Below are 13668 nucleotides of genomic sequence, written 5' to 3' on the forward strand. Positions count from 1 at the left end.
CGGGACCCCCGCACTTCCATGGTTTACGTTTCGCTGGCCGGTTGCAGAGCATGCACAGATGGAGATCTCAGCGCACATCCGAACACCACTTTCTCCCCGTCTGGGGTCCGCAGCATCGTCCCACTCCTGCCTCTGCCAGCAGCGACCTTGGGACCCTGCTTCACCGCAGCCATCACCCCCGGTAAGGAATAAGATGCATGGATTGTAAGAAGCACCACCATTTCATTTAAAAAAAAAAACAAAAAAAAAAAACGATTTCTCCTGAAAATTTGGTGAGTCTTATAATCCGGTGCTTCTTATAAACCGCAAAATACGGTAAATGCTTTCTCATGTTTTAGCTATAAAAAGATTAAAAATTTTGCTTGCTCGGGACTTGTGTAGTAAAGTAGATTTTTCTTTATACCTACGCCAGTAGAACAGAAAGTACCTGACAAGAAAAAATTGCAGGAAAAAATAAAAGCAAAAGAGAAACTTTCTAAAAATAAACAAGAAGAAATTAAAAAGCGGGTAAGTAATGGTGAGCCTTTCTATGTGATGTGGATGCACGATGTTAATTGCTCCCTGATTGTGATAATTTTTGCTATACAGTTAGAGGCGCCTGAAGAAGAAGAACCGGTAAACTTATCACCAGAGGAGCAAATGTCAGAGAAACTTCGGCTAAAAAAATTGCAAGAAGATGCGGATCTAGAGTTGGCAAAAGAAGCTTTTGGTGAGGCATTTTGACTTTCTAGAGAGTGAAAGGGGAATTCAGGGTATGATTAAACCAAAAGAAAAACACTTCTCTTCACTTTTCAGCACAAAGTTACTATGGGCACTTTCACTATTTATTTATTTTTTTGTCTTTGCACGTTCTTGGGTCCCACCGGTGCTCTCGTCCGAATATGCAAAAAAGATTCAAGCATTTGCACCAACGGGGCCATACTGACAGTGTACATGCCGTGCATAATTGTCGGGTGTATATGCCTACTGGAAGTGGATACTCAGATGCCCGTGGTACTCGGGGGGGAGGGGGCTCGGTTGCCCGCACGTGCAAAAAAGCGCAATATGAAAGTGCCCTTAGTAACTTTGTTACCGTTTACATGTTAGTTGATGATGCAATGTCCTATTTCTGTTCATACAGGTGTAGTCAGTATTACTGGGATTGATGCGATGAATCCATCATCACGAGAGGACTTTGTAGAATTTGGCAAGCTGCTGAAGGAAAAGATCACACAATACGAAAAATCCCTTTATTACCCCACCTTATTAGAAACACTTGTGCGAGATATTTGTATCTCATGTGAGTAACGATCGTAGTGTTTTTTTTGTGTTTTTTTTTGTTTTGTTTTACGGATTACATGTATAGGTGCAAAAATCGGAAACAATCACTGCCATTTATTGTGCAGTCGAAAATGCCTTCAATCACTTTTCCTGTCTTATATAAATTAGAAAAAAAAAGGAAAGTTACTTGTCAGAAAGTTTTATGCCCTTCTTTTTGTGCCCTACTGGTCCTTTACAGCTTCAAACACCTGAAGAATGAGATTGTCAATGTCTAGATATTTGCGCATTGTGTAAATGGCGATCATCATAAAATAAGCTCTGACTAAAGTGTATTGTTTTTGAAGATCTATGCTTGTAGCTACTCGTGTTCTCCACAGTAGATTCGCCACATCGTGACATTGTGTTGATTGCTCTTCAGCTAATTACTAAACACATGATAAGCTGTAACAAACAGGCAATCCCCACATGTGATAAGACTGTCTAAAAACTGCAAATCATGCAGCCACAGAGACTCAAACACAATGTACAAGAACGCCCACATGCTTGGAGAACACCCGAGCATGCTTGGAGAAGAAGTTATCCGAGCCTGTTCGCTAATCACTAGTGGAGAGGCGGCGTGGGAGCATGAGTAAAAGCTTACCGTAGTTTTTTACGTTAAGAAATCCTATGCAGAGTGAATTAGTCCTCCAGACACAATTTTAAAGCAAGTACTTTTTTTTTTTTTTACACAAAAAATGAGGTTAAAAACAGATGTATACAGACCATACAGAAAATGAAGGCAAACACTGAGCAAATAAAGGGGGATACACTAAAGCCCCCTGGATTCTGGGCATTTATATATTTTCTGATACTGGTCTAAGCTTGTATTTACTCTCATCTGTTATTGCTTACAAACTTTAATATAATGCCTACCTTGACCTTATGCTGCAATTTGTACCTTTCTCCATCGCCACATTGGAGGACACAGGACCGTGGGTGTATGCTGCTGCCACTAGGAGGCTGACACTAAATACAAAAAGGGTTAGCTCCTCCTTTTCAATATACACCGCCCACTGGCTCCGGATAATACCAGTTCTTGCTTAGTGTCCGTAGGAGGCACACTGCGTCTGTTTTTCTCAAGACGTTCTTATTTTTATTTTATTTTTAACTTTGCGCAAGAGGATGATGGGGCGACGGACCCTTTTTAAGGGGGCCGATCTCCCCCAAAACATCAACAGGCGAGCACGGCGAGTTTACTCCCTGTACCCTCTCCTGCGACGTGGGATGTTCGGCCGAGAACTAGCCCTGTGAAATCCTAGGGAAGCGATCCTTTTTCTCCTGATCTCTGCAAACAATGGACAGAATTTCCTCCTGTGGATCCTCCTGTTTCACGTTTGTCCTCAAAACCCTTCTATCCGTGCCGGATGGATCTTCTATCAAAGATCCCACAGATCGCCAAGTTGACAGTCTCGCCCGTTCAGCCTTTGAGGCTTCAGGCTCGGCACTTTCCCTCCTTTGCTGCTACCTGGGTAGCCAAAGCTGTGACTTGTTGGGCAGACTCTCTGCATAAGGCCTTACAGAACAGTGATCTTCCTTCTGACATAACGGAGCTAGCAAATGAAATTTTCTTGGCTGGCGATTTACTTAGTAAACGCTTCCCTGGACGCGGCGAACTGCTCAGCACTTACGGCTTCAAACACTGTGGCGTTTAGGAGAGTGCTATGCTTGAGGAACTTGCGAGCGGACTCTGCATCTAAAAAGTCCCTTACGTCCCTGCCATATCTCAGTGGCCGACTATTTGGTGAAAACATGGACAAGCTGATTTCAGACGCTACAGGGGGAAAAGTACTTCCCTCCCCCAGCAGTGATTCAGACAACCGTTCAGACGACAGCCACAGGCTCGCTTTTGGCCCTCTCGTGGAAATTACGCATGGCATTCCTCGGCCAGTTCCCCTGGTTCGGGGCGCCGGCAGAGACAAAAGCCCTCAGGCTTCGTACAGGCCCAAATCCTGGAGGGGCCGCACCACGCAGTCTAGGTCCAGGCGATCCAGACACCAACCATCTTCTAAATGACTCGCAACATCGTCCGGACGACACCAGCAAGGTAGGCGGACGCCTTCTTTTGTTTCGTCATGCCTGGCTCGTGGTCGTTCACGATGAGTGGGTCAGGGATCTGTTGTCCTCCGTTACAAAATTGATTCCCCCCCCCCCCCCCTTTCCAACTCGGCTTTTCACTTCCCGCCCTCCCGAAGCGGGAACGCGTGCTCGGGCTTTTTCCCAGGCCATCAAGTCGCTCCGCCAAGACGGAGTTATTGTCCCTGTCCCAGTGGACGAAAGGTCCCGTGGTTTTTATTCAAATCTGTTTAGGTCCAGGGTGGGCCTGACGGTTCTATCCTTTTTGGGGACCATAAAGCTCTTGAACAGATTTGTCAAAGTCCATCATTTCAAGATGGAATCTCTCCGTTCCTTCATTGCTTCGATGGAACAAGGCGAATTCTTAGCATCCATCGACATCTGGGATGCATACCTCCACATCCCAATCTTCCCACCTCACCAAAGGTTTCTTCACTTCGCCGTCAGAGAGGAACCTTTTCAGTTCACGGCCTTGCCTTTCGGCCTCGCCACCGCCCCCAGAGTTTTCACAAAGGTCATGGCCTTTCTGCATTCTCTGGGTCTAGTAGTGCTTCCCTACCTAGACGACTTAATGGTCAAAGGCCCATCTTTCCAAGCCTGCGAGGAGTGCATCCACATTTCCTTAGATACTCTTTCTCGGCTGGGCTGGTTGATCAATTTTAAAAAAGTCATCTCCTGTTCTGGCTCAACGGATCTCCTTTCTGGGTATGACCCTGGACACCTCCCTAGGGTTGGTGCTTCTTCCTCGGGACAAGGTCCTGGCTCATCAACAGGGGGTCTGGAAGCTTCTCCAGCCGTTTCGGCATGAGGATTCTCGGGAAGATGTTGGCCGCAATGGAGGCGATTTCCCTTTGCGCAACTACACCTCCGTCCCCTCCAGCACGCTCTGCTGGGACGCATGGGATGGGAGTCCATTTTCCCTCGACCGACTGTCCTCTCTCTCCTCGGGTCAAGCAGACACTCCAATGGTGGATGCTCCGAACCTCTCTTCTCCAAGGGAGGTCCTTCCTCCCAGTCCATTGGCTGGTAGTCACTACCGATGCCAGCCTCCGATGCCGATGGCATCCTCCCTTCGCCATCACACTGCGCAGGGAACCTGGACTCATCATGAGTCTCGCCTTCCTATCAACATCCTGGAGATACCTGCGATTCGGCTGTCCCTAAAGCGGTTCCATCATCTCCTAGCAGGCCGCCCCATCCGTATCCAGTCGGACAATGCCACGGCTGTGGGCTTATATAAATCGGGGGCACCTGCAGCAGAGCTGCAATGTGCGAGGTACAGCACATCCTTCGCTGGGCCGAAAACCACTCGGTCATATCGGCCGTTCACATTCCAGGAGTGGAGAATTGGGCTGCGGACTTCCTCAGCCAGCAAGGTCTTACCTCAGGAGAGTGGTCTCTCCATCAGGACATATTTCAACAAATCTGCCTTCGTTGGGGTACTCCGGACGTAGACTTGATGGCGTCCTGGTTCAATGCCAAGGTACCTCTGTTTGTGGCTCGGTCTCGGGACCTGAGAGCAATCGGGGCGGATGCGCTGGTCCTTCCTTGGAGTCAGTTTCGCCTTCCTTACCGGTTTTCCCCCCTGCCTCTGCTTCCCAGAGTCATCAGGAGGATCAGGGCAGAGGGGGTCCCGGTGATCCTCATTGCCCCGAATGGCCTCGCCGGGCGTGGTATGCAAAGCTGGTCCAACTCATCGCAGATGTTCATTGGCATCTACCAGATCGTCCAGATCTACTTTCTCAGGGCCCGATCTACCACCAGAACTCAGGGGCCCTGTGTTTGACGGCTTGGCCTTTTAATCCTGGGTTCTGACTCAAGCAGGTTTTTCCCGTGAGGTAGTTTCCACTTTGATCAATGCCCGAAAGCCGGTGTCATCGAGCATCTACCATCGGAACTGGAGGATTTTCTTTGAATGGTGCAGAAGCAGAGGTCTCCTCTGATGGTTTTCAACATCCCTACCATCCTGGATTTCCTCCAATCCGGTCTGGACTTGGGGCTTTCGCCGAGTTCATGTGCACACGTAGGAAATGTGGTGCAGAATTTTCTGCACTAAATCTGCATCTGCAGATTTGATGCAGTTTCTGTGCAGTTTCTGTGCAGTTTCTGTGCAGTTTCTGTGCAGTTTCTGTGCAGTTTCTGTGCAGTACAATGTAAATCAATGGGAAAAAAAAAAAGCTGTGCACATGGTGCAGAAAAATCTGCAGCAGAAACGCTGCAGAACTGCACAAAAGAAGCGACGTGCACTTCTTTGAAATCTGCAGCGTTTCTGCGCAGATTTTTCTGCACCATGTGCACAGCTTTTTTTTTTCCCCATTGATTTACATTGTACTGTAAATCACAGTGCAGTTCTGCAGCGTTTCTGCAGCAGAAAAATCTGCTGCAGTTCTGCACCAATTCTGCACTAAATCTGCATCGTGTGCACATACCCTTAGGGCAGGTCTCGGCCTTGTCAGTCCTTTTTCAACGCAAAATCGCTTCCAAACCTCAGGTCAGAACGTTCTTTCAGGGAGTCTCTCACGTGGTGCCTCCCTACAAAGCACCTCTAGAGGCTTGGGACCTTAATCTGGTCCTAGGTGTCCTGCAGGAATCTCCCTTCGAGCCGTTGCAGGACATCTCTCTACCTCTCCTTTCATGGAAGGTGGCCTTTCTCGTCGCTATTACCTCGATCAGACAAGTCTCGGAGTTGGCTGCTCTTTCCTGTCGGATGCCGTTCCTTACGTTCCACCGGGACAAGGTGGTCCTCAGACCGTCCCCCCACTTTCCTCCCAAAGATGGTGTGTTCCTTCCACCTCAACGAGGATATCGTACTTCTGTCATTGTGTCTTGCTCCAACGCACCGCGTGGAGAAGGCTCTTCACTCCCTGGATCTTGTCAGAGCTCTCAGGAAGTACGTGTCTAGGACGGCACCTTTTCTACAGACGGATGCGCTGTTCGTGCTCCCGGCGGGACACCGGAAGGGACTGTCCGCTTTTAAGTCGACAATCGCCAGATGGATTCGGTCGACTATTCAAGAGGCTTACCGCGTCAGAGGGGCCTCGGGGCACACTCCACTCGGTCGGTGGGTGCTTCCTGGGCCATGCGGAATCAAGCGTCTGCAGAGCAGGTTTGCAAAGCTGCGACCTGGTCTAGCCTGCACACCTTTTCAATGCATTACAATGTCCATACTCAGGCATCTTCAGATGCAAGCCTAGGTAGGCGTATTCTGCAGGCAGCGGTAGCGCACCTGTAGACAGCAGGTGCCATAAGTTTACACTGTTGGGTTATTTCCAGCCCAGGGACTGCTTTTGGACGTCCCACGGTCCTGTGTCCCCCAATGTGGCGATGGAGAAATAGGGATTTTTGTGTACTCACCATAAAATCCTTTTCTCCGAGCCACTCATTGGGGGACACAGCACCCAACCCTGTTTTGGCTTGTTGCCTATGATCAGTTTTAGTCTCTAACAAGATTTAACCGTAGGAACAACATGTCAATCTCCTACTGCTTTGCTACCGAACTGGTATTATCTGGAGCCAGTGGCGGTGTATACTGCAGAGGAGGAGCTAACACTTTTTGTATTTACTTAGTGTCAGCCTCCTACACTACACTACATACACTTTATCTCTTGGGCGTTAAGAGACCTGTTTGCACTTTATGTACTAGGATTTTATTTCTCTCAAGGTTACAATTCTATGCATTTGTCATTCCATTAAATTGAGCCTATCCTGCAGGGTGGTGTTTAGGATGCAGAATATCTGAGACAACTTATTTATATGCACAGTGTTTGCGTTTTTTCATTTTCTGTATGGTCTGTATACATCGGTTTTTAAGCTTTTTATATTTTTTGTCTCAAAATTGTTCTTGCTCTAATATTTTGTGTTTGGAGGACTACATTTCTCTGCGTAGGATTTCTTCATTACAGCACGGTCCTCCGTGTTACTTCTCAAGACTTTTTTTTTTTTTTTTTTTGCTTTCAGGTTTTTTTTTTACATATCTGAGCTTTCAAAATACTCTTCAGAAACTGGGCAAGCTCTTAATATAATTTGATTACTTGAGTTGTCAGCGACAAACCCATTTTAAGCAAGGGATATGCACACCATTAACAAAAGCCATTGTCTGTTAATATTGCCTTTCCCACAGCACATACTTTATTTCAGAAACAGCAATTTTCAAAAGAATGCTTATACTAATAAAATCAATGCAGATATGTTCTGTAAGAAGCATGGAAAAGTAGTGGATGTTTGACCTGGAAGATGCCTTTTTTTTTTTGTTTGTCTCTTAGTGGAGCTAGATGACTTGAAGAAGGTATCAAATTCCTTAACAGTTCTGTGCAGTGAAAAACAGAAGCAAGAGAAGGTGAGGCCTAGTTGATCACAAGATTAGTTTCCTTGTTCTAAAAAGATAAGACCTCTTGAAATGTTTTCTCTTTGCTCTGCCTCTGCCATTTACTACAACTTAAGGTACCGTTACACTAAACTACTTGCCAATGATTACGACCAGCGATGCGATCTTTGGTAAGTCGTTGTGTGGTCGCTGGGGAGCTGTCACACAGACCGCTCTCTCCAGCGACCAACGATCAGGGGAACGACTTTGGCATCGTTGAAACTGTCTTCAACGATGCCGAAGTCCCCCTGCAGCACCCGGGTAACCAGGGTAAACATCGGGTTACTAAGCGCAGGGCCGCGCTTAGTAACCCGATATTTACCCTGGTTACCATTGTAAAAGTAAAAAAAAACACTACATAATCACCTTCTGATGTCTGTCACGTCCCCCGGCGTCCACAGGGTTACGCGCTGCTGCCGAGAGCTTCCTGCACTGACTGAATGTGTCGGCGCCGGCAGCAGCGGTGACGTCACCGCTGTGCTCTGCTTTACGGCCGGCCGGCACTGACACATTCAGTGCAGGGAAGCCGCCGGCGGGGGACATGACAGACATCAGAAGGTGAGTATGTAGTGTTTTTTTTTTTTTTTTTTTTTTTACTTTTACAATGGTAACCAGGGTAAATATCGGGTTACTAAGCGCGGCCCTGCACTTAGTAACCCGATATTTACCCTGGTTACAAGTGAACATATCGCTGGATCGGTGTCACACACACCGATCCAGCGATGACAGCGGGAGATCAGCGACTAAATAAGGTGTTGGCCTTCTAGCTCCGACCAACGATATCACAGCGGGAGCCAGATCGCTGCTGCGTGTCAAACACAACGATATCGCTATCCAGGACGCTGCAACGTCACGGATCGTTGTCGTTCTCGTTGGAAAGTTGTTCAGTGTGAAGGTACCTTTAAAGGCACAAACTAGAGCAGAAACCTACTCCAGCTCAGAGGTAGCGAAGATTAAGGGTTTATGAATCGGCAGATACACTAAATTCATTAGAGGCGTTCTTCTGTTACGGAGTTCACCGCATGGGTTTCTGGTCTTGTCAGTACAAGTATACTATGATAGTAATGTGACATTGAGCAATACAGTGATATCTACCTCCAAAGCTACACGAAGAAACAAAATGATCCTGTGATTGTGGATCCATGTCATTGGATGAAGTCACTAATATTTAGGGGTTTTTACATCTTCATACTATGTGCACATTTATGACTTGATGATCACCTTTTATTGAGCATTTGCAACAATTCTCTATTTGTTTTCTAATGTTGCATTAAACCAGCATAGTAAAAATTCAGAACCTGATATTCTCCATCCATAAAACTGTACAGGGCTTTATATATGGTGTACATGGAAATTTCCTTCTAGCACCTACATGTCGTCATAGCAGACACTCACAGGATGAACTTACCATTTTTTTTTTCTCCCTTGTTAGCAAAATAAAGCTAAAAAGAAGAAAAAAGGAGTGGTTCCTGGAGGCGGTCTGAAGGCCAACATGAAGAATGATCTGGCTGATTATGGTGGTGTAGATGACGAATATGGCCGAGAGTTTGAGGATTTTATGTGACACTCATTAAATGCTCACGACTCTGAATGTGAGTGTCCTCTCCCCTCTCCAGGACTCTGCCAAATGCTACAGTCAAAGAAGTTACACCCTTCACCCTGCCTGGTCAGGATGGGTGAATCTGGATACAAATGGGTTGATAAACCCACATTACACCCTGCATACTTGCTCATGCACTATATTTCCTGGCCTGTGATACCTCCCACTCTGCTTGTGGCATACATGTACTATTGTTCCATGTTACAAACAGAGTGGTAAGTGCTTCCCACCCAATCTCCTCCGTTCATGAGGGGGCGATGCCTTTTTATAAGCAGTGCTGATCTACTAGTCAGCATCTTAGCTATGAATCTTTGCATTTATGGCACTGATTAGTTCTGTCCCCATTTAGGTTTTACATGGCAGATCCTGAGCCTTGTACCAAGCTCTGGCTTGTGCTGAGACTCACTCTTGACGCAGTTCAGTGCTTTTTTCATATGTTTAAAATAAAGACTTCAAACTACATGGAATTATCTTGAACTCTACTACCATGAACATGCGGGGAACCACAGATGCCTCCAATTCTGGGGTCGTGCATTGTCCCTTGAAGAGAGAGACTTAAGCTACCATTGTGAATCTGCGTGCCACATGTGCTGCCCATGTTGAGGTCACAAATTGATGGGTGTTCTTAACTTTTTTTTTTTTTTTTTCCTTTTTTGGGGTGGCTTGATATTTATTAAATAGTTGAATGTTGCAGTGGTTTCCAGATTGGTTAGATGCTTTCAGACTCTCGCTCAGAGGTGCAGGGTCAGACCCTTTCTCTTAAATTCTGCTCACTTACCGGATGACGCTTTGCAAGCAGGTCCTTCCACGGGAGAATTGTTATATTAACAATGAGACTGCAATGTTTGTTTTATAAGACAACTAATTTAATAAATTCATCCTTGTGACAAGGTGGCTGCTGTACTTTCTGGTGCAGATACTGGGTGATGGTGATTTCCTAAAGTTTGGCACAGTAGCCAAAAGCAATGAAACATGTAACACTAAAACATTGGCGATCGATGTTGGCAAAGAGTATTTGAATCGGAGTGTTTTTAAAGGTAGGTATTGGTGATGAGCAAATGTGCTTAGACAAGGTGTTATCGTCGGGAATGTTAAAGTCCCCGCGGTTGCATGTCTCCGGCTGTTGGACAGCCGCAACATATGCAGAGATTGCCTAACAGCCACGAGACATGCAGCCGTGGGGACTTGAACATATTTTTCAAGCATGCCGAAAAAACTGTTGGCATCCAAGCACGTTCGCTCATCACTACTAGGTATGTTGCAAACTTTGCAAAAATTCAGCATGCGCACACCTGGCTTAATTATGCTGAGAGCTGGCGGTGATTTTGCTCTTTCAAATCACATCCCTCATGCCCACAAGGGTGTTCTTGAGTGATTAGATGGAGGATTAATCAGGGAATATCAGCGTGCACACCCAAGTAGTCACCTACTTTGCATAATTTGAGCCCCTGTAACTTTTATAGTTTACCAATTGTGAAGCCACAAAAAATAAACATAATAGAATGTAGGAGAAGGCTGCAGTACAGACATGGTGGCAGTTTATGGAGTTGGGGAATAAGGTAACTGACAAGTTCCCTTGAACAACTTAATCGTGTGATGTAATAGGCGTTTGCTTGTTGGCCACCAGCTGTTTAACCACTCATGCCATTTGCCAACAGCGGCTTTTAAATGCGATTGGTGGTAGTCGCGTGCATCGGCTCCCTTCGGTCACTGGGTTATAAAGACAGCTAGAGTCCAGCTAAATGCCTCTACAACTGCCATTCTTGTCCTCTATAGCTCAGCATGTGGGCTTTACAGGAGAACGTCACTGTCTCAATTAGATATTTGCAGGCTCAAAGTCCCTGACAGGTACAGATTTTTTTGGGGGCAAATTCAAATTCCCCCCCCCCCCCATAGTAAAGGTGTGGTGTTTCATATATTTCTTTTTTTTTAACATTTTATAAACAAGCGGCAAATGCTTTACCTCACAGAAAGAATCTGCGACCCTGTGCTGTAATGTCTGTATACTCTTTTGCTTCCTCCCCTGCCCAGGAGCTGTAGTATGATCATACCATGTTCCTTCATGGTCAGTCACAGCCATTACACAGTACACAGCAGGGGCACGTTTATAAGATTATTAGGAACATTTTTTTTTTTTATTGTGAAACTTATTTTTATTCCATGCTCTAATGATCCAGAGGAGTGTCACCAATAACTTCACAAATATTGGGCGTCATCAGCCACCTAGAGATGGTAGAAAGCAGCATTCTGTCCTTTTGCTTGGACCTTGAATTTGAAGAAAAATATTAGCCTTCTTCAAGTACGTTGACTGCGATGGCAGAAGAGCTATCAAGAGTGTGGAATTCCTTTTCTTTAATGGTTCTGAGATTGTCACTGAAAGAGGCCAAGATGTCTTGAAAGCGGTGATAAATCTCATGGCTTGATATAAAAAAAATAATAAATATTTTGAGAGTAACTTTCGAGATAGTGCCTAGAGTTTTACACACAGAGTAAGCAGACATTGCCACCAGGAAGACTACCTTGAAAGTTACATGTTAACCCTGGAGGAACTAGGTTCAGATCCCAAGGTGGAACAGAATCTAGGTTTGTTTTTTCCAACTAATCTGCAAGTTTTGTGTCACAAATAGAACTCAAATTTTTTACAACATGAATCTTAAGTATACTTGTTGAATTTTTTTTTTTTTAAAAAAAGAACTACTTGCAGGAAATCAAGTATTTGGGGTAAACTTGGACACAGAGGCCCAGGCTGAGACATCCCACACTATACCACCACATTTTTCAAAGTCTTCTGGTAAATCTAGAGTAACTGTTTTTTGCGATTCGCAAAATGATGCAGTCTGACAGGCCTTTGTTACCTAGAATGGACTTCTCAGTAATTAGGCAGCCGGGAAGAGATTGTTTAGCTTTTGATGAAACACCATACCTTGGGACAGAAGATCTTCGTTCTGCAGAATAATCAAAGCAATTTCTACTAGCAAACTCTTCAGAAGACTGATCCAACTCCTATTTGGCTAGTATTGGGCTAAGAAGGTCACATTACATTCCTTCTGTTCATCTTTTATAGTTTTCTGTAAAAATTGAATAGGAAGTCATAAGCGAAGTCCAATCTTCACAGCTATAGAATCCTCTGCCATTGGATTAGCCTTTGAATTCAGAGAATTTTTTTTTTCTTCTTTGAATACCCCATCTGGCCACTTGTCTAGCAAACGCCTCTCAATTAAGAGCCCACTTGTCTGGATGAAGTTGCCTTTGACTGAAAATCTGCAGTGTATGCTGCTGCCATTAGGAGGCTGACACTAAGTAAATACAAAAAGGAGTTAGCTCCTCCTCTGCAGTATACACCACACACTGGCTCCGGATCGAACCAGTTCATGCTTGGTGTCCGTAGGAGGCACACTGGGGTCTGCTATTCAGACCATACTTTTTTTATTTTTATATTTTTATCCTTTTTGCGCAAGAGGAAGATTGGGGAGACGGACCCTTTCAAGGGGCTGATCTCCCCCAAGCAGGCGAGCGTCGCCTCCCCATATCCTCTCCTGTGATGTGGGATGCCAGGCCTGAGCTATTTTAGGAGCAACTTCCCTTCAGGGCACCGATCTCCCCACACCAGCAACAGACGGGAACACGGTGTGTTGCCTCCATGTACCCCCTTCTGAGTCAGGCCACAGCCGGACAACTTGCCCTGTGAGATCCTAGGGAAGCGAACCCTTAGGATACAGAGGCTCTCCCCACCCATGGCATCCGTGCTGCTCCCATTGCACCACCACTGATGGAACAGCGGTGCTGCTGGGAGCTAGACAGTCCCTCTCCTCCCTCTCAAAAAGGATGGTGGATTGAGAGTTCCTCCACCTTCCTTATTGCAGTCCTGACCTGCGTGCAGAGTAGTAGCTCTGCCCTTCGCTTCCTCCAGGAGGAGATCCGAACCCTCATAACATCTGGCTGTGAGTTTTCCAGCTGGGGGGTACTCCTGAGCGTGTTGCTGTCCCGGCGATCATTTGCAGCCTGGCACCACTAATTTATTCCTCTGCTTCGGCCCTTGCTAGGCTGCAAGCCGGTAATCCCGCCCCCCTCAGCGTGCCACTCCAGTGGTCCCGCCCACCTGCCTGGCGCTTCTCGCACGCTGCGAGAAGCGCCTCTCCTGTTCTGGGCGGCCATATTTCGCCACCGAGCAGGCTCAGCACCGCAAGCTCCCTCTACCCTTGAGGTCCAGCGCTGCACGCTTGGGGTCAGAACTTTCGGCACAGGTCCTGGGTAAGTGCTCTTCCACACTTCCCTCAGGCTTCCTTCCCATTTTTTCCCTCAAGTGCTCTGCTGTTTTTCACCTGCACAATTA

At 46.2% G+C, this 13668-nt stretch overlaps 1 protein-coding gene across 2 annotated transcripts in view; it reads left to right on the top strand.

Moving 5' to 3' along the window:
• The window catches only part of EIF3J (eukaryotic translation initiation factor 3 subunit J), a 49697-nt gene extending 39470 nt beyond the window's left edge, over positions 1–10227 (top strand). The window contains exons 4-8 of one of the 2 annotated variants that reach the window (XM_077263179.1): positions 413–507; positions 589–709; positions 1121–1279; positions 7635–7708; positions 9168–10227. In XM_077263179.1, coding sequence (XP_077119294.1) covers positions 413–507; positions 589–709; positions 1121–1279; positions 7635–7708; positions 9168–9299 — 581 coding nt within the window. In that variant the 3' untranslated portion in view covers positions 9300–10227. The remainder of the gene's footprint in view (positions 1–412; positions 508–588; positions 710–1120; positions 1280–7634; positions 7709–9167) is intronic. The other variant, XM_077263180.1, reaches the window with a different exon arrangement.
• The last annotated feature ends 3441 nt before the right edge of the window (positions 10228–13668 follow it).

Source organism: Ranitomeya variabilis, chromosome 5 (assembly GCF_051348905.1).
Source record: "Ranitomeya variabilis isolate aRanVar5 chromosome 5, aRanVar5.hap1, whole genome shotgun sequence".
Classification (NCBI taxonomy): Eukaryota; Metazoa; Chordata; class Amphibia; order Anura; family Dendrobatidae; genus Ranitomeya; species Ranitomeya variabilis.